Source organism: Rhinolophus ferrumequinum, chromosome 10, assembly GCF_004115265.2.
Source record: "Rhinolophus ferrumequinum isolate MPI-CBG mRhiFer1 chromosome 10, mRhiFer1_v1.p, whole genome shotgun sequence".
Lineage (NCBI taxonomy): Eukaryota > Metazoa > Chordata > Mammalia > Chiroptera > Rhinolophidae > Rhinolophus > Rhinolophus ferrumequinum.
This window is the reverse complement of record NC_046293.1, coordinates 23786923-23814542: the sequence shown is the minus strand read 5'-3', so window position 1 is coordinate 23814542 and position 27620 is coordinate 23786923. Positions and strand designations below refer to the sequence as shown.

General features: G+C 52.5%; 3 protein-coding genes across 13 annotated transcripts; 2 read left to right on the top strand and 1 right to left on the bottom strand.

The window, feature by feature from the left end:
- The first annotated feature begins 226 nt into the window (after nucleotides 1-226).
- Nucleotides 227-9010, top strand: NOP2 (NOP2 nucleolar protein). 2 transcript variants are annotated; one of them, XM_033117179.1, is made up of 16 exons: nucleotides 227-369; nucleotides 645-754; nucleotides 1769-1814; nucleotides 1944-2032; nucleotides 2219-2451; nucleotides 3519-3574; nucleotides 3694-3854; nucleotides 3953-4152; nucleotides 4301-4390; nucleotides 5252-5339; nucleotides 5416-5556; nucleotides 6127-6266; nucleotides 6397-6486; nucleotides 6642-6764; nucleotides 6877-7105; nucleotides 8229-9010. In XM_033117179.1, exons 2-16 carry the CDS (start codon nucleotides 649-651, stop codon nucleotides 8885-8887), a joined length of 2451 nt encoding a protein of 816 aa, XP_032973070.1. In that variant the 5' UTR covers nucleotides 227-369; nucleotides 645-648; the 3' UTR covers nucleotides 8888-9010. The 2 variants fall into 2 exon arrangements, with proteins under 2 accessions (XP_032973070.1, XP_032973069.1); XM_033117178.1 differs by having other exon boundaries at nucleotides 2207-2451.
- Nucleotides 9011-9523: 513 nt separating this feature from the next.
- On the top strand, nucleotides 9524-22300 carry IFFO1 (intermediate filament family orphan 1). Of its 10 annotated transcripts, none has more exons than XM_033117184.1 (10): nucleotides 9524-10352; nucleotides 14385-14445; nucleotides 14593-14688; nucleotides 15499-15639; nucleotides 15949-15957; nucleotides 16576-16754; nucleotides 16870-16990; nucleotides 17280-17375; nucleotides 20725-20855; nucleotides 21584-22300. In XM_033117184.1, the coding sequence occupies exons 1-10, from the start codon at nucleotides 9580-9582 to the stop codon at nucleotides 21678-21680; spliced, it is 1704 nt and encodes a 567-aa protein (XP_032973075.1). In that variant the 5' UTR covers nucleotides 9524-9579; the 3' UTR covers nucleotides 21681-22300. The 10 variants fall into 10 exon arrangements, with proteins under 10 accessions (XP_032973075.1, XP_032973079.1, XP_032973073.1 ...); XM_033117188.1 differs by having other exon boundaries at nucleotides 9525-10352; nucleotides 15952-15957; nucleotides 16600-16754; nucleotides 17283-17375; nucleotides 21580-22300; XM_033117182.1 differs by having other exon boundaries at nucleotides 9525-10352; nucleotides 17283-17375; nucleotides 21580-22300.
- A 900-nt stretch (nucleotides 22301-23200) lies between these two features.
- On the bottom strand, nucleotides 23201-27418 carry GAPDH (glyceraldehyde-3-phosphate dehydrogenase). The gene is made up of 12 exons (XM_033118355.1): nucleotides 27335-27418; nucleotides 27044-27083; nucleotides 25303-25402; nucleotides 25114-25220; nucleotides 24906-24996; nucleotides 24679-24794; nucleotides 24506-24587; nucleotides 24125-24276; nucleotides 23967-24045; nucleotides 23781-23864; nucleotides 23595-23692; nucleotides 23201-23464 (listed from the first exon to the last, which is right to left on the bottom strand). Exons 2-12 carry the CDS (start codon nucleotides 27064-27066, stop codon nucleotides 23395-23397), a joined length of 1002 nt encoding a protein of 333 aa, XP_032974246.1. The 5' UTR covers nucleotides 27067-27083; nucleotides 27335-27418; the 3' UTR covers nucleotides 23201-23394.
- Between the last annotated feature and the right edge of the window lie 202 nt (nucleotides 27419-27620).

Genomic DNA, 27620 nt, shown 5'->3' with positions numbered 1-27620 from the left:
GGTACCAGTTTTTCTGACTGAAATCTGCAGTGAGACAAAAAATCAAGGCCGGGAGGGCAGGGCGGGGAAGCCGAAAACGGTTCCGCCCCCATGCCTTCATCCTCGGCGAGTAAGAGGGGAGCAGTCCGCCGCCGAATTTCCACCCGCCGCACCGCGGACAGCCTCGCGCGCGTTCCCAGGGCGCTCCGACGTTCCGGTTTCTGCCGCCGACAGGAAGCGACCGGAAGAGGCGGGGCCACGAGGCGAGCGCGCTCTGCGCCTGCGTGAAACGTTTCCTAGGTGGGTGGCGTTGGAACGCTAGCTTCGGATTGCACGTGGAGTGCTGTACCTCGTACGGAAGGGGTGTCTCGGGCCTGGACCCGCTTTCGGGTGAGCGGAGGCTTCGGATCGCCCCGGAGGAAGGCGGGGAAGGGAGTACTGACCTGGGCTAGGGCATGATGATGGAGACAGTACAAATGGCGTGGGATTCGGGTCTCATCGTGAAGGGAGGTTTGGTCAGGCTTCCCGTGGCTGCTGGGGGTGCTGAGTCGAGATTCTGGTCGAGACGATGCCCTTTCTTACTCCAATACGCTAAGGCTACGGTCTTCCTTTCCCTTTCCAATACGCGCGACTCCACCTTCTCCCATTTTTCTTTTCCCACTCAGTACCATGGGGCGCAAGTTGGACCCGACGAAGAAGGAGAAGCGTGGGCCGGGCCGAAAGGCCCGGAAACAGAAGGGTGCCGAGACCGAACTCGCCAGATTCTTGCCTACAGGTAAGGGTCAGGTATGCTTCTGGATTCTCCAGCTTTTACGCGTTCTTTCATTTGTATTTATAACCCCCTCCTTTTTTTTTAGTTTCTGTGTTTACTTTCTGTTCAAGTGGAATTTCTTTGTATGAGTTATTAGGAAGAATGAATGAAACGCTCACTGTCATCAGCGTTTAGAACTTAAGGAAGATGCGACAAGGACACAAGTACCCATGCAAGGAGGGGTGCAGTTTAACATTGAAGAAGTTCAGAGGAAGGGCGGTTCCATGCAGCTAGAGAACTTAAAGATTTTAAGAATCAGGGTTGAAAAAAGGGTGACACTTGAACAAGTGGAAATTGGGAAAAGGACAGGCTAGTCACTGTGAGCTGCACTGTGGAGGGGATGGGGATGGGAAAGCACAGGCCTGCTTTCCACATAGTGAATAGTCTGTGTGGAAGATGCCGTGGTAGTTTGTGTTGCACATTAGATTACAGACGCAGTTTATTGAGGTATTAGCAAGTGCTAGGCACTATACTGAACCTTTGCACACATTGTATCACTTCATTCTCTTAATGCCCTGTGAGAGAGGCACTGTTAAGGAAATGGATACTGAGAGGTTAAGTAACTTGCATATAGTTAGTAAATGACAGTGCTGAGATTTAAACCTTTTGTTTCTTGGAGCGTGTATGAAAAACAGCAGTTGTAAAGGTAAAATTTGCTGTGGTTGGTAACCAATTAAATTGAGGAAAAAGGAAAGGAAGAAGAAGAAAAGATAACTTTTGAATGTGTTATCAGGATGATGTATTATTTATTGAAATCAGAAGTCGGGAGGGAGGCCCAGTTTGGATTTGGTTGGTGAGATGGTGAGATCATCTCCTTACTTTTCTTATTCAGCTCCTGGGAGAGCACTGTAGAGTGAGTTACAGTTGGCTCCCTTTCATTAGTGTACTAATTCTCTCCCCACTTTATTTCCTCTACCTTTGTTCTTTTTCATATGCACTGTAACCTCCTGTTCTGCCTCTTTTTTTTTTTTATTATAGCTGGTGATGAAAATTCTAAAAGACTGTCTAGTCGTGCTCGAAAGAGGTGAGTGTGGATGTCCAGTCTTACGTAGATTAAATTGGTACTGTACGTCTTCAGCCAGATGATCTCCTGTGATGGGAAATGGTAGAACCTGGAAGTATGTTGCATTTCTTCACTCCTATATCTTTTCAGGGCAGCTAAAAGGAGGTTGGGCTCTGCAGAAGCCCCTGAGACGAGTAGGTGTCCTAGTGCCAACCCATTGACTAGAAAGCTACCAAAAGGTCAGTGAAAATAGTTGCTGGGAGCTATATGAGGTGTCCTGTGGGTGCTGGGTAGGGAATGGTTTGCTGCGCATTCCTGGAGAGAGGAACAGCCAAAGGACATCGTTGGGGGTAGAAAGTACAGGCTCCATCAGTGTGTGGCTATCATCAGTCCAGGATTCTTCAAACCCTTAGGGGTCTCTGCAGGAGCTGTCCGGACACCTGGGAAGAAGGGAGCCCAGTCCTTATTTAACGCTGCTCAAGGCAAGAAGCGCCCGGCACCAGCTCATGGCAGTGATGAGGAAGAGGAGGAGTGTGAAGAAGATGGTGTGGTAAACCAGGGGGAGTTGTGGGGCTCAGAGGACAGTGATGCTGACATGAAGGATGACTATGGAGCTGATTCCAACTCAGAGGATGACGATGACCGTGAAAGTGAAGAGGTGAGAGTTCTCTCTGGGTGTTCAGGAAGGGAGCCTTGCCTTTTAGAGTCTTTCCCAATCCTTATCCCTCAGTGACAAGGATAAAGATAAGCCTGAGTACAGAAAAGGGATCTCAATGTGTCGTCACTGTTTTCCTATCACCTCTACGTCCTCTTGGTGCACATGCAAGTTTTAAAAAGTTGTAGTAAAGCATTTTAGATATGAGAATGCTCAGTGCTGGTGAGAGTATGTGGTAAAGTGGACACTTGTATATCCCACTGATGGGAACAGAAAGGCACACACGTTTTATAAAGCATTTGGTATCTGAGAACCTTAAAATGTTTTCCTTTTGACTTAGTTATTCCGTTAGGAAGATGATCCAAAATGTGGGCTGGTTTATTTAGGTGTAAGAAATTACTTATGTATTCCACAACTAGTTTTTGGGTGTGTTATTAGAAAAATTCAAGCAATACAGAGTTGTGAACAAAAAGAAAGTTCCCATTTGCAGTCCTTTCCCACAACACCCCTTCTCTCTGCAGAGTTCCTATTATGAGATGTTGAGGCACCCTGTGGACTATAATGCCAAAAACTGAAAAATTCTAAAGTACCCAATAGGCATAAGTAAATTATGGTTCATTCATATGCTAAATTAACATTTCGCCATTATGTCTGAAAATGCTTGCGATCTGTGAATGAGAAAAGGCAAGAAACAAATTTGAAAATGCATCATGATTCTAATGATGTGAAAAATATAGAGTAAATCTGGAAGAAAACATGGCAGAATGGATGCCCAAGAGCAATTTTTGTGCCCCCCACATACATATGTGTGTATGTACTCGTGTTTTAAACTTTTTAATGGAAAGGGAAATATAAAAGTAGAACAGTATAACGAACCCTTTCAATTCATCACTTAGTTTCAACAGTAGTCAATAGCGTGCCAATCTTATATTTGCATCTTAAGGTCTATGTTTCCTTCTGAGAGCAAGTGTTACATTTGTACTTAGGAAGAACAATACAGAGATAGAAAGTGCTAGTGGGGTGGTGGGAGGGCAGGCTTTGTATCACCACCCACTTGTCTCTTTTTTCAGTTGCTGCCCATTGAAAGGGCTGCTCGGAAGCAGAAGGCCCAGGAAGCTGTTGCTGGGTGAGTTTTGGAAACTCTTTAGGATGGAGAATAGTTAGTGGCTGGGATGAAGGAAACTGTGAATAAGGAGGAAGTGTCTGTTTTGATCTGTGAAACACTGTTCCTGGACCTGTTTCTAGGGCCCTGTGGAGTGAGGAGGAGACTGATGAAGAGGAAGAAGAGGAGGAAATGTCCCCTGAGCCAGGCCCCGAAAAGGGCGATGAGACAGATGGGGGCCTGCAGATCAATGTGGAAGTGGAGGAGCCTTTTGTACTGTCCCCGGCTGGGGAGATGGAGCAGGATATCCTTCCAGTGCAGGGTGAAGGCTGAGGGAAGGTGCTGCAAGAGGGGACTCTTCAGGCCCTAGGACATTATGAAACAGTTCCTTAGCAGCTCCACATGCCCAGGCTCCAGACTTACAACGAATTCACAAGCGCATCCAAGATATAGTGGGAGTGCTGCGTGATTTTGGGACTCAGCGGGAGGAAGGTCGGTCTCGAGCTGAATATCTGCACCGGCTTCAGAGGGATCTGGCCACTTATTACTCCTATGGCGACTTCCTGCTTGGCAAGCTCATGGACCTCTTCCCTCTGTCTGAGGTACTGAATTGCCAAAGTAATGCCCATTCTGATTTTCTTTCCTTCTCTCTCCTTAACCTGTGTAAGGAAGGCAGTCAGCCCCCTTGCTCTCTTCTCTTCTGGCTGAGCTCCTTGGCCAGGCTGACTTGCTCCCTGCCATCTTTCCCAGCTGGTGGAGTTCCTAGAAGCTAATGAGGTGCCTCGGCCCATCACCCTCAGGACCAATACCTTGAAAACACGGCGCCGAGACCTTGCTCAGGTGAGGGGTAGGTTTTGAGGTTTGCTTATCTCTGGGAGGTACTGACTTCCGCTAACCCTATCCCACCCTGACTGGCTGGGTTCTTAGTACCTAAGTGTTTGTTGGTATACGCATGATCCCAGGAGGCAAACCTACACAGGCCGAAGTGTCATGTTGGGTCTGACCAGCTCAGGGCCCAGAACCTCTGTGAGGTGGGAAACTTATCCCTTTATTCTCTGCTCCCCGTGACACAGTTGAGGCATCTAAATCAGGATAAAAGTGCTGCCTCAAAAATGAGAGGGAGCTGTCTGCCTTTTAGACCGTTGAGAAACTGGTGAAACTGATTTCTGCCCTCAGGAAAAGACACAGCAGACATGTACAAACAGTGTTTTAAGCTCATAGTTTCCAAGGGTTCAGGCCCCCCAGATTAAAGGCCCCTGTTCTGACATCAGTGGTGTGGCCCTGTGTGTAGTGTATCCTGGTGCGAAGATAACCGGATACTGATCTTTAATGTGCTCTAACCAGTAGCACTAAATGTTAGAATGATAAGGGGGCTGAGTCTCTTGGAAAATCAGAGTCTACTTCCAGAAATAACTGAATAGGAGCTGATAGTCTGCTCTGTTGGGATGGAGTTCAGACCTTGAATTAGAGTCTGAGGCTAAGGAAAATGACACCAGGGGATGGGACAGGATGGGACCGGAAGGGAGGGAATGGGGGTGGGGGTGTGGGTGGGGATGGGAATTGTGTTTAGAGAGTCTGATGATTGTGTCTGACAAAGAGGTCTAGGAGTTGTGCCACAGACTTTGCGATAGGACCATACTTCTGTTTTCTGGGTATAGTAACCTAAGAGGTTTTAAAAATCTTCATGCTTCTTATCTTTAGGCGCTAATCAATCGTGGGGTTAACCTGGATCCCCTGGGCAAGTGGTCGAAGACTGGACTAGTGGTATATGATTCCTCAGTGCCCATTGGTAAGTATTCCCGGCCCAATAGCCCTTCTGCCCCTGCCCTTGTCCCAGCATGTCACAGACGGATCTTCCTCCACAGGTGCTACTCCTGAGTATCTGGCTGGGCACTATATGCTGCAGGGAGCCTCCAGCATGTTACCTGTCATGGCTTTGGCGCCCCAGGAACATGAGCGGATACTGGACATGTGTTGTGCCCCTGGAGGAAAGACCAGCTACATAGGTATGAGCAGGGTAGGCGGGGTAGGATTCATCTGGCTGTCCGCTTTTGAAAGTACTTGGGGTCTGTGACTCGCTAATACGCAGAAAATAGGCAGCTAGCAGAGCGGTGAGGAGCACAGGCTCACCCGTGGGTGCCATTGACTGCCCACTGGCCCTTGGGCAAGCCTCTCATTCTTTTTTATCACCTGTAAAATGGGGTAGAAGTTGTGCTTGGCTTAGCATTATCTTATGCTTGGGTTGTGAGGCTTGAGATAAGCATATAGAGGTCCTTGGCACAGTGTTCACGTACTTAGTTACCACCATTTTATTAACCTGTTATCACTTAAAAGACGTAACTTTGTAGGAGCAGAAAGATGTTCAGTAAAAACGGAAACCCCGCATCGGTAGGCTTGCTCCTCACCTGGGGCCAGTGCAGACTGGGAGACTGATGATGCTTAGGCGTGGGGAGTGGGGCTTGTGGGGAGGGAAGTTTACCTGTGGATGCCTGAGCTGGAGGGCGGCTAGCAAGTGTGGGCGCACAGGCGCTGGCTGCTGAGCACGGGGCCCTCCCTCCCGCCCTCTCTCCCCTCAGCCCAGCTGATGAAGAACACAGGTGTGATCCTTGCCAATGATGCCAATGCTGAGCGGCTCAAGAGTGTTGTGGGCAACCTGCACCGGCTGGGAGTCACCAACACCATTGTCAGCCACTACGATGGGCGCCAGTTCCCCAAGGTGTGACGCCCCTCATGCCTCTCTCCTGAGATGTCTTTCAGTTCATCTGCCCCCTTCCTGACATCAGAATGTTTAGACGTGCACCTAGGAAACAAATGGTATGGTATTTCCTATTACCCTTTGCCCCCAGGTGGTGGGGGGCTTTGACCGAGTACTGCTGGATGCTCCCTGCAGTGGCACTGGGGTCATCTCCAAGGACCCAGCCGTGAAGACTAACAAGGTGAGGAGTCGGGGTGGGGTTGGGGCAGCTGAGGCCTTGGCTGGGGCTCGCAGAGCCAGGATGGGGGGGTGGGGCACCCTCAACAGTCAGTAGCTCACCTCTCCTGAGGCTGCCTTTAGAAATTCTGACACTCTTGGGTCTCGTTCCTGGGACAGGATGAGAAGGACATCCTGCGCTGTGCTCACCTTCAGAAGGAGTTGCTCTTGAGTGCTATTGACTCGGTCAATGCCACCTCCAAGACAGGAGGCTACCTTGTCTACTGCACCTGTTCCATTATGGTGAGGCCTCTGCTGTGGCACAACAGGAGGGCAGGGCTGAGAGGCTGTTTGCCCCATAGGGCTTCCTTCAGCTCTGCCTTTCCGTCCATCTTTCTCTCTCCCACATATCCAGGTGGAAGAAAATGAGTGGGTGGTAGACTACGCCCTGAAAAAGAGGAATGTACGGCTGGTGCCCACAGGTCTGGACTTTGGCCAGGAGGGTTTTACCCGCTTTCGAGAAAGGCGCTTCCACCCCACTCTGCGTTCCACCCGCCGCTTCTACCCTCACACCCACAATATGGATGGTTTCTTTATTGCCAAGTTCAAGAAATTCTCCAATTCTGTTCCCCAGTCCCAAACAGGTAAGTGATCTGCTCTCTACGCACCATCACTTCCTTGTTCTTTGTGCCTTTCAAGAGGCTTTATGGTATGACTGCAGGGAAGGGAACTATTTCTGCTGCCCTCATCACAGCCTTTGCTGGCTTGGATGAAAGACCCCTTTCATCTCAACTAGATTTGTTCCTGAGCCTGGATCCCAGTATGTTAGAGCGTTCCTATAGATGGGGACCTTTACCTTTATTTTGTCAAGTGGCTGAGCTTGTTTGGCACTAAATGTGTTTTCAGTGGGGGTTGTGGTTTGTCTTCCTGGCCCAGGGCTGCCTTACTGGTAATGGACCTCTGCTGGTCCAGCTTTGTCAGCACTAGGTTGGCGTAAGACTCCTCAAAACTATCAGCAGTTCTCTGAGCCCATCACACTAATTGCAGATTGTTTTCTCAGCCATCTTGAGGAGTCTGGCCTGGATCTCAAGGGGAAGGGTGGGGTTTTCTGAAACAACCTTGAGAGCATGCTGGGATGTAACCCTGGGTTTAGTTGGAAGAGGGAGAGGTGAGCTTCTCTCGATGCAAACTGTTTTATTGAGTTGATTTCTTTATAAATCATGCCCCTTACAAAAGTCATATCTGAATGTTAACAAAAACCTTAGTTAAAATTGGTTTTAACTTTAGAAGTACATTTTTAATATGTCAGTCCTTATTTATGTCTTATTAGCTTGTTTCTAGTTGCCCTCTTATTTTCCTGCATCTCATAAAAATCCACGAGAAAAAAAATTCTTTGGCTTAAAGGAAAAAAAAAAAAAGCCCAGTGCTTCATGTTTATTCAGGATTCACCTCCTCCTTAGAGTGTCTTGTTATCTGCTATCCTCAAGGGGGCATAGCTTTCTCTAAAAACCTTTTGATCCAAGGGACGCGTAGTGATTCCTTCTCTTTAATGAAATGTTCAAATACGACCTGAGTGAAGGCAAGGTGATATAAAGTAATATGAATCTAGGTAATCTGCTCTAAGGCACTGTCCCAGTTGTGTGGAACACTTGGCCAAGAGAAATTACCCAGACAGTTTTCTTACTTTAATGCCTCTACCATCTCCTCCACTAATGATCAAGACCCAGTGATGAGGCCCACTTTCTCAAACCATCTGTTTAATTTCAGCTCCAGGAAATTCTGCAACATGCACCCCTGCAAGCCTAGGTCAGGTGACCCCTCAGCCTGAGAGCAGCAGCCAGCCTGCCAAGAAGGCCAAAGTGGCTGTGAAGACAAAGCAGCAGTTGCAGAAACGGCAACATCCTGAGAAGGCCTCTTTCGAGAAGCAGAATGGGAATGGCATCTCCAAAGAAGCACGCTCTGATTTGTCCACCGTATCTTCTGTCACAAAGGCCCAAGTTTCCTCCATGCTCCAGGATAGTCTGCCACCTAAAAAGGCCAAAGTGATCAGGGAACCAAAAGTGACTGGGAAACTAAAGCGACAGTCACCTAAACTGCAGTCCTCCAAGAAAGTTGCCTTCCAGAAGCAGAACGCTGCTGTCAAGGGCATGGTCACAGAGACACCTGCTGTGCTGTCCTTCTCCAAGACCCAGGCCACTCAGAAGCCTGAGAACTGTGTTCAGCCCTTTGGGAAGACCCAAGGGGCTGAGAAGGTAAAGCAGCAGTTGCCAGAGCAGCTTTCCAAGAAAACTGCCTTCCAGAAACAGAATGGCACCCCCAAGGGACCTAAGACTCTCACCATGTCCCCCCTTGGTTCCAGCTGGTCCCCACCAGCAAAGAGGAGAAAATCTCAGTCCAGAGGCAGCAGCCAGCCACTGCTGTCTTAGATGGATAGTTGAAACTAGACGGGGGTGGTTCCTTGCTGTTGTCACTGGGTTGGAACTCTTTAACCTCTGTGAGGGTAGTTTTCCTACTGCATATGAAATTTAATATACATTTTGCAATCTCTAGTTACTGTGTGTTTTTTGAGGGGACTGGGTACTGGCTTTGCTGCTTAAAGCGTGGGACAGTGATCCTCTTAAGAAAGTGAACAGTGTGGTATACTGAGAAATAAGGTAAATTTTAGGTTTCTAGGATTCCTCGGATTCCTCAGGGACTCAGGGAAGGAGAGTTGGGGAGTGAGACATAGGCTGTTGGGGAGAGGAGGGCAATAGGAGTGTAGGGAAGACGGGCTCCTGCCACCAGAACCCATGGTGTACTGGAGGACCTGGGTTTCCTACCCCTCTGTCACCCTGGCTGGATTCTGGGCACCGGCTGGGGTCTGGTCCACTCGGAGAAGGGCTGGTGGGATGTCACACAGTTCGGTTCAGCCTCAGACCCGGAAAAGTCCAGGTGCCAGCCTCAAATTGAGCCTTTCATTGGCTTCCTCTCTGCCCTCCCCCGCCCCCCTGACCTCTGCCCCTTTTGTCGTGCTGTCTGATTGGTTGTCCCGCGTCCGCCTGGCGCCTCATTGGTTCTTCTCCCTCGCCTGCATCCCTGCTCCTGCACTGGTCTCCATCTCCCAGCAGAAGGCGCAGCCATGAATCCGTTATTCGGCCCCAATCTCTTCCTCCTACAGCAGGAGCAGCAGGGCCTGGCAGGGCCGCCTGGGGACCCTCTGGGAGGCGACCACTTCGCCAGGGGAGGGGACGTGCTCCCGTCGCCGCTCGCCTCGCCCTGCCCGGCTTCCTACTCGCCGCCCGGGCCAGGCCCGGCGCCCCCCGCCGCCATGGCCCTCCGAAACGACCTGGGCTCCAACATCAACGTGCTCAAGACCCTGAACCTCCGCTTCCGCTGCTTCCTGGCCAAGGTGCACGAGCTGGAGCGCCGCAACCGGCTGCTGGAGAAGCAGCTGCAGCAGGCGCTGGAGGAGGGTAAGCAGGGCCGGCGGGGCCTGGCTCGCCGCGACCAGGCCGTGCAGACCGGCTTTATAAGCCCCATCCGGCCCCTGGGGCTGCCCCTGGGCGCCCGGCCGGCCGCCGTCTGCACCCCGTCGGCGCGGGTGCTGGGTTCGCCTGCGCGCTCGCCTGCCGGCTCCCTCGCGCCCTCCGCCTCCTGCCACTCGTCGCCCTCCACCTCCACCTCGGCCGCCTTCTCCTCGTCGGCCCGCTTCATGCCCGGCACCATCTGGTCCTTCTCTCACGCCCGCCGGCTGGGGCCGGGACTGGAGCCCACGCTGGTGCAGGGGCCTGGCCTGTCGTGGGTGCACCCCGACGGGGTGGGCGTCCAGATAGACACCATCACCCCTGAGATCCGAGCGCTCTACAACGTGTTGGCCAAGGTGAAGCGCGAGCGGGACGAGTACAAGCGGAGGTAGGGACCCGTGCCGTTGGGGACAGGGCTCAGTGTCCTGCCACACTCAGGGCTAGGACTTGGTGTAGAGAGAAGGGCAGCTGGGGCCCAAGAATCAGAGGGGAGTAAAGTAAGAGTAAAGTTCCTGCTGTGTAAGGAGGAGCTCGGAAGTGGATTGATGAAATTGGATTCTGGGAGACTGAATCCACGGAGAATGCAGAAGTCAGACTCGTGACAGGAAGGAGACTAAGCAGAATGCTGTGGGGCATTCAGTTTTCTTCTGGCTTGTCTTTCCGTCTCATCTAAATTGCAGTGTTTGGCTGATGGTGTTAACGGGTGTTTTGTGAGGTGTGAAAGGGTCAAGGGTCTGAGAGGTCCTCTTTGGGGAGCCATCGCTTATCCCCACCAGTCTCAGCTTGCCAGCAGTTTTGTGATACAAGCTCCACGTCCTGATCAGAAGAGGCAAAGGATACAGCTTTAATTTGGGTGTCTGAATGAAATTAGAGGGGGGTGGCGAGGAACGGGCTGTCCGCGCACTGTGGATGATCCTGCCACTGTGCAGGGCTTCCCAAAGTGATGTCCATCGAAGCTGGGTACCTGCTCTAGTTTCAAACAAGAAGCTCGGGGAACTTCAGGGCATTGCTTGGAGTAGGTTTAAAAAAAATTGGAAGAAGAAAGAGTAACAGGAATTCCCTAGGGAATGGGGAAGGGCTGGTGGTTGTGTAGGGCTAGTGGAAGCTGGGGAGTCTGTGCAAGTGCAGAGCCAAGGGCGGAGGCAGTGTGCACAGAGCCAGCCAGGGGCTGCCTAGGACAAAGTTGGGAATGTGGACACACCCTTTGAGTATGAGGCAGCTGGATTCTGCAGGGAACCCAGCGGGGTAGCACCAGGGGCCAGGTGAAGGGAAGCCTGTATACCAAGTGGATTCCTCAGAGGGTTGATAAGCAGGCTGTTCGGACAGGAGGGTGAGCACAGCCAGCACTCTAGGCTCTGTGCCCGATGCCCTGGTTGAGGAGAAAGATGACAGGTCAGAGGGAGGCTTTGGTTTGGGGACCTTCAGGTTTGACCTCTTCATGAGCTATTCTGATCCCTTGTGGACAGGCCTGGGAATTATCCCTGCAGCTCAGTGTAGCAGAGATCTGTGTCTGGTGGGGACTGGCTGAAAGTTCTGAGAAGTTATCGCTGGGTCTGGGGGTGACCTTCAGGGGTCTGTCCGCTGCAGAGTCTAGCAGATCACAGATCAGCAGGCCTTCTGAGGTTGAGTCTGTCCTCATGCTGGCGTCCTTGGTTGTAGTCCATAAGCCCCTAAGTGTCTTTGGGAGTCCCAACTAGCCTAAAAACATCCTTCGGATGCCACCCAGAACCAGCCTGCCCTTACCGCATCCCCAGCCCCAGCCCTTACAGGAGCTGATTGCCACAGTTAGCAGTGCAACATGGCCAGTTCTGGAATACATCCATAACCACAGGGACAACTGCTGTTCTCAGGGCCTTTTTTTTTTTTTTTTTTTTTTTTAACTGAAAGAGTATTTGTCCTTGGTCCAGCTGTCCAGGGCAGCAAAGAGTTATTCCTTGGGGACTGATGAGCTCATCGCTCTGCAGCAAGCTGCTGTGCAGAGGGCCCCACAGCTAGAGTTGGATGGTACGTGACACTGGCAGTTACTCATTCTTCCACCCCATCCCCTGCCCTCCTTCTGTTCTCTTTATAGCAACAATGTAGCTCCTTTCTATAGCCTGGAAGGCCTGGGCATAGCTTGTGCACTAAACTGGGAAGGGGCTGAGGCCTCCTGGGTTAGATTTTCAGTTCCCCTGCCTCGTGTGACCTTGGGTGGTTCTCTTTTCTCACTTCAGTTTTTCCGATACAGGAATGGCCCCTGCTTCCTCACTTCACTCAAGTATACTTTGTATTTGGAAGCTCTCTTCCAAATAGATGCTTGGTAAATGTAGGAATACATGGAAATTGCTCAAATCCTACCCATGTTAAGGGAACCTTGTAAGTGAGCCCAGATTGAATGGAGATCAAGATGAACCTATTTGTGGGACAGTATGGCTGGAGTACCAATAGAATTCTGGTGAGCTTCCGGAGGATTTCTTTTCAGATTTTTCTACCCTGTAAGATTTTATTAATCCTTATGTAACTTCCTTACTTAAGCTTCTACCCGAATTTGTTGAATTCACTGTCAAACAGTGCTTCCTACCCTTCCTGATGCATCGTGTCCAGGGTCATTGTCCCCTGGGCAGTCTTGCTTTCTTCCTCCAGGTGCTCACGGATTCCAGGGTCATGAAGGTACCACATCCCATGCCGTCATGTCATAGATGAAGAAAACAAGGCCAGGAAAGATAAAGGTGTTATCTAAGAAAATAGAGGGTGCCAAAAAAATGTATACGCGTTTTAAGAAAGGAAAAAGCTATTAAAATTGTAATACTCAATATATACTGATAACAAAAGATGAATACAAGTCATATTTGACTTCTGCAATTACAAGAGGCGCTCAAAGTGGTTGCCGTCAGCGTCCAGACACTTCTGATTATGACGAACAACTGCTTGAGCAACGCTGACCAAAGTATCTACTTGTATACATTTTTTTGGCACCCCTGGTATACAACCTGATGCCACTAGGGCCCTTCACTGGCCCCGAGTCCGAATGAGAAGGCCAGAGCAAAAGGGAGAAGGACATAGAGCAGCAGGGAAAGGTGGGCAGGGAGCCAAGAAGACCAGGCTCTGGGCTGTGTGATGAGCCAACAGGGTGGTGGCGGGCTGGCTGCCTTCTCCCTGCCCAACCGGGAGGGGCAGCTGTGGGGATGGAGAGGAGTTATTATTAGGAATACTGCAGTGCGGATGTGAGTGAGAAACAGGAGAACTAGGGGAGACGGCGATGCTGGAGGGGAGATGGGAGAGAAGATGGAGGGAAGAGGAAGAAAGGATTGGATCCTGTTCTCTTGGGTTTTCACTTTCTTGCTGTCTTCTTTGCTATTTCCTAACTGCCTTGCTTATGTTGAAGTTTCTTGGTACAGTTCCCCTCCTTTCTCAGACTGAGAAGCCTTTCCAGAATGTGGCAAGAAATGACAGGCTATAAGAGTGGGGTCTGAGAAGTTCTGCTATTCCAGACCACCTTGCAGGGTCCAGTGTTGCCCCCACCACTAGTCTTCCACCTCTGCTGTAAATGAACATGCACCGGCTTTACCACCGACTTTACCACCCTGTGTGAAAAGCCCAGCCCTGGGACAGAGACCCTCCCTGCCTGTGGCTGAGAGTGTCTGTTAGCCCATTTATGGTCTGAGTCTGCATTCCGCATCCCAGGAGAGGATACCTCTGGTTCTCACCCACCAGATTCATGAGGCACTTTTTCATACTCCAGTTTCCCTTTCCCCCTGGGTTCGGGTACCTAGGGATCTGCTTTCCACTACATTATGTCTCCGGGCCAGCCCTGTCACTTCTCTCCGGTTCACTTAGTGGGGCCCTGGGTGGGCAGTTTCTGGAGCTTGTGGGGATGGACTTGAGTGTCTCCTCCTGGCTCTTGAGCAACTCTGTTGATGCGGTGTGTGTCCTGCAGCTGCTTTTACAGGGTTAAATGGTACCACACGAGGCAGGGCCGCAGGCTAGAGGAGCTCTGTTCTGGTGCAGGCAGGAGGCGGGACCGGATCTGTGCCATTGAAGGTGGGAGACTGGGCCGGGTGGGCCTGGTGGTCTGGTGTGGGCAGGACATGGGGAATGAGGCCAGCCAGACAGCTGGTTGGGCTGGGGCCTGAGCGGGACGGGCACTGTGAAGGACTAGAGCAGCCGCAGTTGCTCTTAAATATAGTTGCTGGTGCGTGGCCCAGAGGTTCCGGGAAGGCCGCCGGGGAGCTTGGCACTGGCCCGGAAGCGTGGAGCCGCCCGACAGCTGCAGCTGGCCGCCGCCTGGCCAGCCAGACATTCCTGTCCACAGCTCCTCCCCATCTAGGGAACCAGACCCAGGGGCTGAGGCCTGAGCCAGACAGGTGGGGAACTGGGAGCTGCAGGGGCAGATAAGGACTCTGCACCCATAGGGCTCTCTTTCCCGTCCCATGTCTGCCAGGTGGGAAGAGGAGTACACAGTGCGGATACAGCTGCAGGAGCGAGTGAATGAGCTCCAGGAGGTGAGGGCGCCCCGCTGCCTGTGCTTCCCTCCGTTCCCCCCTGTCACCCCTCAGCCCTGGAGCCTTCTCTCTGTCCCTCTTTGTCTTGACCCTCCTCCCACACTGGCAGTACCACTAATGTCAGCCTGGTTTTCTGCCTGGCTGCAGGAAGCCCAGGAGGCGGATGCCTGCCAAGAGGAGCTGGCGATGAAGGTGGAGCAGTTGAAAGCAGAGCTGGTGGTCTTCAAGGGGCTCATGAGCAATGTGAGTGCAGCCACCGCACCCCTCACACGTCCCCTGCAGGCTCATCCCACAGGCTACCTGCAACCAGGCACAGCAGGCCTTTCCAGTTGTGGCCTGTTCATTTCCTGTCCGCTGCCCCTCCCCCCACTTTGCTGTGCTTCCCGTTTTTTTTCCCTTGCCACCTTCTAATTCAAGAGAAAAAGAAGGAACACAAGTCCTGGTGTTGTGTTTGAGAGGCAGCATACCTCCGTCCTCACCAGTCACTTAAGAACACAGATCCCAGGTCTGCAACTTGCTAGCATTGTGGCCTTGGGCAAATTCCCCCTTACTGGCCCGCCTCTGTGTCCTCCAGTGGAATGGATGGGATGATAAGGCATGTGCTTTGCAGAATCGTTAGGAAGATCATAGTATATTGAGGACGATGCTAGCTAAGTACTAAGTAGGAGCTACTTAGTACTAAATAAGTGTTAGCTATTGTTATCCTTATTACACTACCTTTTCCACTCTTGTAACTCCCAGTGGACTCGCTTTCTCTCTGGGAACATCAATTCTAAGAGGGACACCCCTTCCCCCCGCCCCCCTACCTCCATGTCCCAGGCACTGGGCCACGCCCTCCAAAGGCTCCCTGTTGGGCCCGGGAGCCAGTTACAGGAGCCCAGTGTATGAGCTGAGTGCTGTGGGGAAGGCACCCACCCAGCAGAAGGGACACATCATGGTGGAGGCGACGGTGATGTGTGACTGGAAGGATGAGGAAGATCTTGCCAGGGCCTATTGGCCCTTCTGTGGAGTGTGGCTGCTGCCTCCTCACTGCTCCGTGTATTCCCTGCACAGAATCTGACGGAGCTGGACACGAAGATCCAGGAGAAGGCCATGAAGGTGGACATGGACATCTGCCGCCGTATTGACATCACTGCCAAGCTCTGTGACGTGGCTCAGCAGCGCAACTGTGAGGACATGATCCACATGTTCCAGGTGAGGGCAAGGGGCCGGCCTTGGCCACGTCCCGCCCACTCCTCCCGGTGCCTGAGTGCCTCAGGGGAGGGTCCGGTCCCGGCAGGCCAAGAACCGTCTGGCATCGCTGGCCTGGAGCCAGGCCCCGGCGTCCTCCTTGGGGGACTCATCTTGGCAACTGGGGCCCTCAGTGGGACTGGCTGGGGGGCAAGGAACAGCCTCTGATGAGAAGTTTTGAAGCTGTCTCTAATGCCATCTCTCCCCTCCCTCTCTCCTCTGTCTGCTTCCTCTCCTCTCTCTTCCTCTCATCTTCTCTTGCTTTCTTCACAGAAGAAACTGGTTAGTTTTGCTCTCACGCAAGCTTGTTAATGGCCCACTCCCAGTCCCAGTTTCTAAACCACCCAGGCCTTCGGCCATTGGTTCTGACCCGCCGGGCTTTTCAGCACGGATTTCTTCTCCTCTTTCTCGTTCCCCTGCTCTTCCCCCTTTTTTCTTTCTTCTTTGCCCTGCTTCCTCTGTTTCTATCCCTTCTCCTTCTGGCTTTCCAGATCTGGATGTGTGACTGAGGTTCTTCTTTGTGGACACTGTATCCCCCTCCTCCTTGCAGCCTAAAACTTTCTTTTTCGTTCTGTCATTTCATGAGAAAGAAGTTCTCTTTTTTTAGAAAAAAAAAAAAAATCCTTGTTAGCCGTTGTGCACATCTTAACGTGGCCACAAGCCGTATCTCCCCTATCTCGCTGCTCTGTTTTCTCTGTTTCTTTTTCTTTCCTCTGGGTCTGCAGCCCTGTCCCGTCTGTGTCTGTCGGCCTGTCCCTTGGTAACTCTGGTGTTTCTGTTTCTGTCATTGTAACTGTATCTTCTCTCTCTGTCCACCCCGCCCTTCTGCTGGTTCCCGCTTCTCCTGCCCGCCCTGCCCGCCCGCCCTTTTTCCTCATGCACCCGGCCTCGTCTCTGTAGTCTCTGCACTTGTCTCCCATTAAGGTCCCATCCATGGGGGGGCGGAAGCGGGAGCGCAAGGCTGCCGTCGAGGACACCTCCCTGCCGGAGAGTGCCGGGCCCCGCCAGCCCGATGGGGATGAGGAGGAGAGCACAGCCCTCAGCATCAACGAGGAGATGCAGCGTATGCTCAACCAGCTGTGAGTCCCGCAGGCCCATCCTCAGCAGCCCCCCAGAGGCCGGAGCTCCCCCACCAGTCCCCTCCACCACGAGGAAGGCCCCACTCTCCTTGACACACGGGCTCCCTGTCTCTAGGAGGGAGTATGATTTTGAGGACGACTGTGACAGCCTGACTTGGGAGGAGACTGAGGAGACCCTGCTGCTTTGGGAGGATTTCTCAGGCTATGCCATGGCAGCTGCAGAGGCCCAGGGAGAGGTAACCACCCCTCCCGGCCTCAGGGCCCTCCAGCTCTACCTCTCCAGCTCGCTGCCCGGTCTCCTCCCCTCCCTGCTGTTTTCCCTCTGTGGCCATCATCCTTTACCTGCTTCTCCCCTTCCCCTTTAACCTTTTTCTTGTCTTTCTCCAGTTCCTTTTAACCTGACTTCCTATGTCTCTCTCTCTCCCTCTCCCTCTCCCTCTTCGGCCCTGTGGAACACACCCATCCCACCCCTTCCTGTTGTCACCCCATCCCCCACCCCCATCCTCGGTTCCTTTCCTATTCCAGCAGCAGGAAGACAGTTTGGAGAAGGTGATTAAAGATACAGAGTCCCTGTTCAAAACCCGGGAGAAGGAATATCAGGAAACCATTGACCAGATAGAGGTAAGGACATGAATGGAAGCCGAAGGGCACAGGTTCCCAGTGGGTTGTGAGTGGTTGTGAGTGGGGTGTCACTAGGCCTTCCCTTTTCCTTTGAGGGGGAGGAATGATCACCCAGCTGTTGTACTTCTGGTGAATTCTTAAGATCTCAGGCTCTGGAGGGAGACCAGATGTAGGTTCAATTCTCAGCTCTGTCACTTAATTACTACTACTCTAACTTTCCTTTTTTTAAAAATCTTTTATTTATTTTAAGTGTGTTTTTCCAGGACCCATCAGCTGCAAGTCAAGTAGTTGTTTCAATCTAGTTGTGGAGGGCGTAGCTCACAGTGGCCCATGTGGGGATCGAACCGGCAACCTTGTTTTTAAGAGCACTGCGCTCTAACCAGCTGAGCTATCCGGCCGCCCCAACTACTACTCTAACTTTCAACAAGCTTCTTATTCTCAGTGAGCCTGTTTCTTTATTTGCAAAGTGGGGGATCTTAATAATATGTCCCACGGGGGGGCTGGTTAGCTCAGTTGGTTAGAGTGCGGTGCTCTTAACTACAAGGTTGCTGGTTCCATCCCCACATGGGCCACTGTGAGCTGTGCCCTCCACAACTAGATTGGAGCAACGACTTGACTTGGAGCTGATGGGTCCTGGAAAAACACACTTAAAAAAATAAAAGTTAAGGAAAAAAAGAAAAACCCAAAAACCTCCCTCATAGGGTTGTTTGAAGACTGAATGAGCTAATACAGTTAGAACTTAGGACAGTGTGTCTTATAGTAAGCGTACCATATGGGGGTTTATTATTATTATTGTTAATGTTGTTATTATTATTATTCAGTACTATAGCAGAGTTCCTTCAGGTGTGAACTTGAACTTGGCTGCTGTTTCACCTCAGCCTTTGAGCTAATGAGGAATCTCCGTTCTTATTCTGTAGCCTTGAGAAACCTTCTAGAGATGGCAAGTGGAGCTCGTGCTTTAACTTAAACGCTAGGCCTTTAGGGGCTTCAGGAAGCAGCTGTGGCACCCCAGGTCGTAGGGAACTTTGGGGAGAGGGTTGGAGGTGATTCCTGTGAGCCCTCCTCCCTGTGGGAGGGGGTCCTTTCCTGAGCACTCTGACCGGGGATGAGGCAGGTGGGTCGCTGTAACTTCTCTTCAAGCCCACGTGGCATATTTATACTCACTCCTACTGCTCGCCCACATCAAATGGTGCTGCTCCTCTGCTTTTGTTCTGCCCAGGCAGACAGATGCTAAGTTTTGCAGGCACAGCCAGATGTGTACTGCTGGCTGAGGAGATGTGAAGGGAGAACTGACCTCCACTTTCCCATTTACACTTGGATCTCTGTCTCCTCTCTGTGCTCCCCCTACCCCTTATCTGACTCCTGCCTCCCTCTTCTGGATGGTGGATTTAAGGTTTGATATTTTCACTGTACCTTCAACCAAGCAGGGGCCTGGGAGCCCCGATCTGGGGCTGCACCTCTGCCTCGTTCCTCCCCTGGACCAGAAGGGCCTAGTTTAAAACACGGTGTGAAAAGAGAAGAAAATCTGAAAGGAAACATGCTTTTTAAGATGTTTTTAAGTCATCCAATTCCTCTTCTCTCCCAGTAGAATGACATTAGGAGAAATGTTAGGAGAGCTGACATGGTGGCTTTGGGTGCATTGTTGCTCCTGGTGACCCATCTGGGGACCCCAAGTCCCTTTATCTTTGTGACCTTTGATCTGTCAGGGTCAGTGCGATGGAGGCAAGGACCATGAGCCATTATTGGATGGTCAAGCCAAGGCCCAGCGTACAGGCTGGGAGGGAATTCCTGCTCCCTACCGCCTTTCCTGTCTCCATCTGTTCCCAGCCTTACCCCACCCCTCTGCTCAACCAGTGTTGCAGTTTCCGCATAGGTTGCTGTGGGTATCTCCTAATGTGTGCTCATCTCCTTACCTCAGTCCTGCTTGAAATGGGTGAATTAAGGGGGACACACAAATATGCAGAGACAGTTGGTGGCAATCCTAGCCTTATATTTTGATACAATGTATTCAGTTCATTTCCTTCTTCCCTGTCATGCTGAGTGGTGGGCTCCAGAACCCAGCCCCCTCCACTTTCCTGAGGTGGAGAAATTGGGGCAGAAGTGGCAGCTGGTCTGAAGAAGAGCTGGTGGCATCTTATTTTCTTCCTAGAGGGAACAGTCAGCACGTCTTGCTCCCTGGCTCACTGCTGTGGGACCCCAGCTGGGATTCTAGCTCTGGAACCAAGGCTGCCATTCGAGACATACACACCCAGTCCATCCTGTCATCCCACAGGTCACTCTCATGACCATCTTTTTCGTCTGTGACCCACTTACTTCTTTCTCTTAGTTCCCATCCTCTTCTGCCCAGTTCAGATTAGGTATGGGTGGTTTCCACTGTCCAGTTCAGATTATTCATTTCCTACCCTTTCTCTTTGCTCTCAGGCAGTCAAGCAAATCTCTAAGCGTTTCATTCTGTATCCCCTTCGGCCCCTGTCCTTTGTACCCAAAACAAAGAGAGGCAGCAGATTGTTTCTGGCCCAGATTTTTTTTACCACCTCTGCACCACCTCTCAGCTCTGCCTCAATGCCTGTGGCACAGAATTGGGCCCTGGGAGGGAGACTGTATTTCCTTGACTCCGAGCCCCACATTTTTTCACATGCAACATTTAAATTGGGATACATCTTAAAACCAGTAGGACATTCAGTATGGCAGGCGATCTTTCTTTTAGTCTCTGAAATGGCTTACACATGACAAAGTAATAGGGAGAAAACAGATGGTAAGAGAATTGAGCCCCTTTCAACAGTGCAGACAGGTGTCCTGCTTTATGCCGTAAGTCTTTTAGATACTTCATCAAGTTCATTCAATCGTTGCTCATCCAGGTGCCTGACACGCACACACAAAGATGAATGAGGCCTCCGGCCAGCCATTCCAGGAGCTCTCAACTTAGTGAGGGGCACAGACTGGCTGCGGAATTCTAGGGGGAGTGAGGCATGAGCCAGGCCATGTGCGAAGCCCAGGGAGGCAGCAAGGCCATCCGCAGATGATGCCCCGAGCTCGTCTGTCCTCACCCTACTGCCCACACGAACATTCCTTTCCAACATTCCTTTTCCTTGTTGCTCTCACCAGTCTGTTGAAAGAATGCAGGCCTGGGGCAGAAACCCTTTGCATTCCTCTGTAGCTGTCAGGAAAACTAGAAGGAATGATAGTATATTGTGGGCCTTCTACCTTGATCTGATTTCTGTTTAAATCTGAGCCCTCAGCCGTGGCTGCCTGGGTCCCCTGCCTGGCGGTGCTCTTAGCATGTTCGCCTCCTGGGGGTTGGGAGAAGGGGCACCGCTGACCCGACGGCCCTGCCCTGCCCCTGCCACAGCTGGAGCTGGCCACGGCCAAGAACGATATGAACCGGCACCTGCACGAGTACATGGAGATGTGCAGCATGAAGCGGGGCTTGGACGTGCAGATGGAGACCTGCCGCCGGCTCATCACCCAGTCTGGAGACCGGTAAGGGCCTCCCCTAGTGTGGGGCGCTGCCCACCTTCCTCCACACATCCCTCCAAAGGGTGCCTGCAGAGAGGGAGGGGTGGACCAGAGCCCCTTGGCAGGCAAGCACGGAAGACCCTCTGCAGTGATTCAGTCACATCTGGATGTAGGCTGTCAATTGGCGGTCACCTGGGATGTGTGGCCCAGCCCGACAGCCTTTTCTCCCTCAGCAGTTGGATGCCCATCCGTGGGTGGGCAGCTGAAACCTCCCAATGCCACCTACCCTGGTGGTTCCCCTGGTTAGAGGGAGCTAAAAACTGGAATAGAAGGGTTGTAGGGGCAGATTTTTATGTAAGGCAGGACCATGGTTCATGCATTTGACCATGTGAATTACACGTCCACAAAAAAGTAAATTTTAAAAAAAGTTACAAAAATACTGCACATAGACATGGAGCTAGGGCCATTGAGTCAGTGTACTTGGGCTCAGGCAGCATCTTTCTTACTTCCGAGATTTCAGATATTTCAGAACTCAGCCTCCCAAAGTTCCCAAGATAAAGAGGGGACGTCTCCCCCATCAGCGTAGCATGGGGGAGGTTTCCCTCTCTCCCTCGCCCTGTACCCACCCTCCTGCCCTTGCCTGAGATGCCATTCACCTGCCTGCCAGAGAATAAGGTCAAGAGAGGGGGATGCCAGCCTCTTCAGGACTCCTGCCTGCCCCAAGGTGACAACTGGTATTTTTTTCTAGAAAGTCTCCTGCATTCACTTCGGTCCCGCTTAGCGACCCGCCGCCACCGCCAAGCGAGACTGAGGAGTCCGATCGCGATGTCTCATCTGATAGCTCCATGAGATAGGGACCTGCCTCGGGTTTCCCTGGGTTCCCACCCTGACGGGAATGCACCTCAGCAGAGTGGGGTTCACAGAAAGGGAACTTGATTTGTCCCGCTGTACCAAGCCTGGCCCCTGGGGACAGGGCTGCTCCTCCCTCGGGCTTCTTCCCTTGGTCTTTGGCCTCTCCAGTGTTCTAGGATGTCTGGAGTGAGGCTTGGCCTGCCCTTCCCGGGCGACTCCCACTACAGCTGGGGCTCTCCTGCCTTCATGCGTGGGTGTCTGCTATTCCCTGTCTTAAAAATGCTGCCAGCACTATCGTGGCCCCATAACTTCTCCATTGAATATGGAATGTGATTGTCAATCTTCTTTCCACCTCTCTGGCCTAGAGTACCGGTGCTAACTGGGCCACGCACTGGTATGACGTGGGTTAGGCTGGAAGTCCCGTGGCTTGTGCAGCACATGCAGTGGGGAGAGGGTTCCCTCCGTGTTGCAGCTGGAGGGAAGCGTGACTGGGAAGGGCCATCTCTTCTCCCTCTTTGTCTGATGCTCTGGTCACTTGCCCGTGTGGATGGCGGTGATGTGACTGTGACCCCTTGTGGAAGTGCCATTCAGTGAAGGGGCCTCAGTGCCTCCGTTTAGGAGGCAGTATCGTGGAGGGAGACGGAAGTTCTTGCTTGTCTCCGTCACCACTGAGCGACACAGAAAAAGGTGAAACTGCGTGCACATAGGTGTGTGCGTGCGTAAGTACCAGCTGAAGATGTGCCTCTTTTGTGTCTGTCATACACAAGACCAACAGGCTAAGATGTCTCGAACTTGGAAAACCTTGGAGAAATTGGGGAGACATGATTGAGACCTCAGCATAACTGCCTGGGGGAGGCCGTGTTGAGCTGTTTGAATGGAATCTTTATTAAGAATGAAATTGGCAATGTTTATTGAACTTTTGTGTCACTGTTTCAAGTATTTCTGTGGCAGCTACACAATCCTGAGGCGTGCACTAGTTTTCATCTTGACATTTTACAAATATCAAGTGCAAAGTGAGGCATGGGAAGTTTTAACTTGCCCAAAGAGCCTCAAGTGGCAGAACCAGGGTCTCAACCCAGGTAGTGGGCACCAAAGCTGTGCTACCCTAAGCCCATGTGCCACACCCAGAGGATGGGAATAGTCATCCTAACACCTCCCCGAAAGCACAGGTGGGCATGACTCTTATTTTCCAGATTTACTGTATGTCGTGCGTACTGCTTATTGGGTGAAATTCTAAGTGTGTATACAGCCGACCTAATCTGGGCTGGAATTTGGTGAGAAAGAGGCCTGCCTGGTCCTCTGAAGTGGCCATGTTGTGAGATAGCCAAAGCGAGAGTCTGGGCACACATTTCTAAGGAATGCTTTCTGTTAGGCCAGCTCTAAACCTACCATGGAGGTCATGCCTAGTTGGGGTAAGGAAAGCCCTTCTTTGGCGACTCTTAAGAGCTGTTTTACCTGGTACCAGCCCAGCTTCCCTCCCCTTCATTCTAGACCCTGGAATAAGACAAAGCAAAAAGTTGGCTGGGTACAGTGAACTTTATTGATGGTGCATGACAAGGCTGGGCTTCCTCAGCCCCTTCCCTTTAGGGGCTTTGGGAGGGAGACGAGGTTAGGAGATTCTCAGTGTGTTGGGGGATCAGTTTGGGAAAAGGACTCCCCAGTAGTCGAGGGCCTCTCTTCCTCTTGCTGGGGCTGATGGTCCAGGGGGTTCTTACTCCTTGGAGGCCATGTAGGCCATGAGGTCCACCACCCTGTTGCTGTAGCCAAATTCATTGTCGTACCTGGAAAGAGATGAGTAGGTAAGGACTATTTTTCTGGGCTAGCCACCAGAGGGCGCCAGACCCACAATCAGATTTTCAAACATTGTCCCTCTGTGCTGCTCCCTCACCCCCTGCCCCGCAGGCCCCATACCAGGAAATGAGCTTGACAAAGTGGTCGTTGAGGGCAATGCCAGCCCCAGCATCAAAGGTGGAAGAGTGGGTATCACTGTTAAAGTCGCAGGAAACAACCTGGGGAAAGGAAAAGAAGGCCATGCATGGGAACTCAGTCTTGCTGAGTTGACCCGTGTGGACACCAATCTCCCTGTCCTGTCAGTACCTGGTCCTCAGTGTAGCCCAGGATGCCCTTGAGGGGACCGTCCGATGCCTGCTTCACCACTTTCTTGATGTCATCGTATTTGGCCTAACAAGGTACAAACAACATGGTTATTCAAGTTCCAATCTTGCCACCATTTTACCAGCGACAAGCCCTCAGCCCACCAACACTGTTCCAACCCATACTTACAGCTTTCTCCAGGCGGCAGGTCAGATCCACAACCGACACATTGGGGGTAGGGACGCGGAAGGCCATGCCAGTGAGCTTTCTATGGACAGGGAAGTGGGGTCAGTACCAGCTCCTGGTTGCCCAGGTCCCCGGGGCAGAAAAGCAGCACAAAGCCTTACCCATTGAGCTCAGGAATGACCTTGCCCACAGCCTTAGCAGCGCCAGTAGAAGCAGGGATGATGTTCTGAGCAGCCCCTCGGCCATCACGCCACAGCTTCCCAGAGGGACCATCCACGGTCTTCTGGGTGGCAGTGATGGCATGGACTGTGGTCTGGAAACATGGAGGAGGGGGTGAAAGCCCTGCATATTGCACATCACCCACCCTTCAACCTCCCTCCTCACCTTTGGGAGAAATTAAGAGATGCAGTGACCTAAGCCAATCCCAAGGACCCAAATACTCCACAGCCCCCACGCCCCAGGGCTATGCTCTAAGGAGGGCAGAGGAGCTGATCCTGGGTGAGAAATGAACGTGCTCTGGTCACTTTCCCCATCGCTCTTACCATGAGTCCCTCCACGATGCCGAAGTTGTCATGGATGACCTTGGCCAGGGGGGCCAAGCAGTTGGTGGTACAGGACGCGTTGCTGAAAAGTGGGAGGTGAGTCAGGGGCAAGCATGTCCCTCCCGTAACACACAGTACTATCCGACAACTTCTCCACCCCCCGCCATGCTCACCTGACAATCTTGAGGGACTTGTCATACTTCTCATGGTTCACACCCATCACAAACATGGGGGCATCCGCAGAAGGGGCAGAGATGATGACCCTCTTGGCTCCACCCTTCAAGTGGGCCTGCAGCGAAGGAGTTACAGATAGCCCCAGGCTCTGCCTTTCCTGGTCTGAGGCAGCTTCCCCCGAAGCCCACGGTCAATTCCCGTTAGCTGTAGCCTCCCTGCCACTCACCCCTGCCTTCTCCAAGGTAGTGAAGACCCCAGTGGACTCCACAACATACTCAGCACCAGCATCACCCCATTTGATGTTGGCGGGATCTCGCCTAGAAGGGAAGACAAGACAAAGTTCAGGACACGAGGTACCATGTATCCAAGGTGGCCACGCCATCCTAACACCCATGCCAAAGTAAATTTCTCCCTCTTCTGTCTTCCACACTTACTCCTGGAAGATGGTAATGGACTTTCCATTGATGACAAGCTTCCCATTCTCAGCCTTGACTGTGCCTTTGAACTTGCCATGGGTGGAATCATACTGGAACATGTAGACCTGGAGGGACAAGTGAGGGCATCAGGGGGCCGCACATCAGCCAGCCTCTGCTTCCCACACCAGCAGGATGGGCAACACTCACCATGTAGTTGAGGTCAATGAAGGGGTCATTGATGGCGACAATATCTACTTTGCCAGAGTTAAAAGCAGCCCTGGTGACCAGGCGTCCAATACGGCCAAATCTGAGGGAGTGAAGAGGCGAGAGGGCATAAGGAGGGAGTCGAGAATTTTGGGTATGTAAGCAGCCTGTGGCCCACTCATCCTTTCCGAGGGGAGATGGTACTTCCCTGCCACCAGAAAGCCCCAAAAAAGGCTAATTTACCTTCCTCCAGCAAGTCTGCCAGGCCACCCTGGCTTTACAGCATGGCCACAAAGTGAAGGCTCCTATCCTGCCCAAGAGGTGATTAGGCTCAGAGTTGTCCAACCCCCTAGTCATCTGAAATCTCTCACGAAGTGACAGTGTGGGTCACTGCTACTGCCACCCCCACTCTGTGCCCGGAAAAATGCTTGCTCCTGTCTGGCCCAGCTTTAGGATGCACACCCTAGGAAGCAAAGGCTAGTACAGTCAGCATCACCAAGCTCAAAGGGCAAGAGCAAAGGTCAGAAGTCAACCGGACGGGGAAAGCCCTTCCAAGTCCCTCCTACAAAAGGGAAGGTGACCGGGGAAATGACTCATTTCTCAACCCTCTAATTCCAAGGTTCTAATTGTTAAGCTACGTGTCCTCCCTAACTCTCTTCCAAAAATCAGGAACAGGAGCAACAGATGTGTGTGGGGCGAAGGAGGTAGGAGAGCAGAAGCCAGGCCTCCAGCTGCAGAAAGGTCAGGTGCTATATTTAACGCCCGATTAGGGTAGAGTTGGGATCTGGTTTCTGGAAGATGGACTGGGGAGAAGGGCAGGGTTCCCAAGGCTCCTGGACACCTAATCTTCCCAGTGACCTTTACAGGGTGGCCCTTAGGGTGGGGTCAGCTCCAGGCATGGATGGAAAGAAGGAACTTCCTTTGAGGGGAGATGGTGTGGAGGGGCTGCTGCCACCGGAGCCATTTTACGGTAGAAAATCTGTAACTACCATGACTCAGCTCCCCCAGCGTGGCATTAAGCCACAGCTACCACACCGTCACGGAAAGGAAAAAACGGAAAAACACAGAGGACCCCCATAATGCCACATTGGTGATTCATCAGAGAATCAGCTAGGAAAAGCATCATCCCCAGGGGAAATCTGGCTGACGGGTTAAAGGTGGTCCGAGTTCCGAAGGCCCGTTCTTTGAAGAGCAGCCCGGGAAAGCCTTGCCTCACCAGGTTTACGGAATAAAGGCGACTCCACCCCACTGAGGCAGGAGGAGGATTAGTCAAAGGCAAGGGAGGAGGCAGACTGGAGAGCTAAGGTAGGTTTCCTAACGGCGGTTCATTCATTTCCTTCCCAGTTGCAACATGGCGGCTGGGTTACGCAAAGGTGCCCTCCCAGCCGCGTGAGCTCACGGCGCTGCCTCCAGCATCCCCCCAGTTGTGCGGCCAGGTGGGGACGAAGGAGGCTGGGGGGAGGGGAGCACTCCTCTTCAGCACGTGACCCCGAAGGGCGCGAAAGGAAAACCCCAGCTAGGGGACTGAGGGGATGGGGTCCAGAGCCAGAACTGGGGACTATGCTGCTTATCTGCGCTGGTTGGAGGACACGAGGTTCTCAGAGCTCCACCAGGTCAGAGCTCTGACCTTGAGTTCTCCTTGCGGGGCGGTACAATCATTCCTCCACGTCCCCCCAACGCTTGCAGAGGTCCTGGAAGGACAAGACCTGCAGACGCAATTGGGGGGCACCCACCCCTAACTCACCCGTTCACTCCGACCTTCACCATCGTGTCTCAGGGTCGTGCTGCGGAGAAGGAGGGTGAGCATCAGAGGGCCGGGCGCGAGACGGCGGGAGTGCGGCCGGCTCTCTCCCTCCCCTCCCCCCGGCCACCATCCCTTCCCGGCGCCTCCGCACGTCCCCCTCAGTCGCTGCTCTGTGGCGCCTGACGCCCGGCAGACCCCGCCCGGCAGACCCCTGCGGCGTCCCCGGCCCCCGCGCGCCCCTGGCCTCTTCGGAACGTCCCCTAACCCTTCGTGGAGCCTGCCTGCTTTTACCTGGTACTGCGCAGGAAGACGCGGCTGTCTGTCGAACGGGAGGAGCAGAGAGCGCAGGGGGGTGGCTGCAGTCGCAATTTATAAGAAAGGGGCGCGGCGGGGCCATGAGTGACGCGGCCGCCTCCCGCCCGTTCGCCCAGTCCCAGCCCAAGGGCGCGGAGGCCTGAGCTACGTGCGCCCGTAAATCCCCGAGTAGCCGGGCCCCTCTTTTTCCTTTTGGACCCACCTGGTTCTTCGGCCGTTCACGCCCCGCGCGTGTGGGCTAGGGACTGAGAAGGGGAGGGGA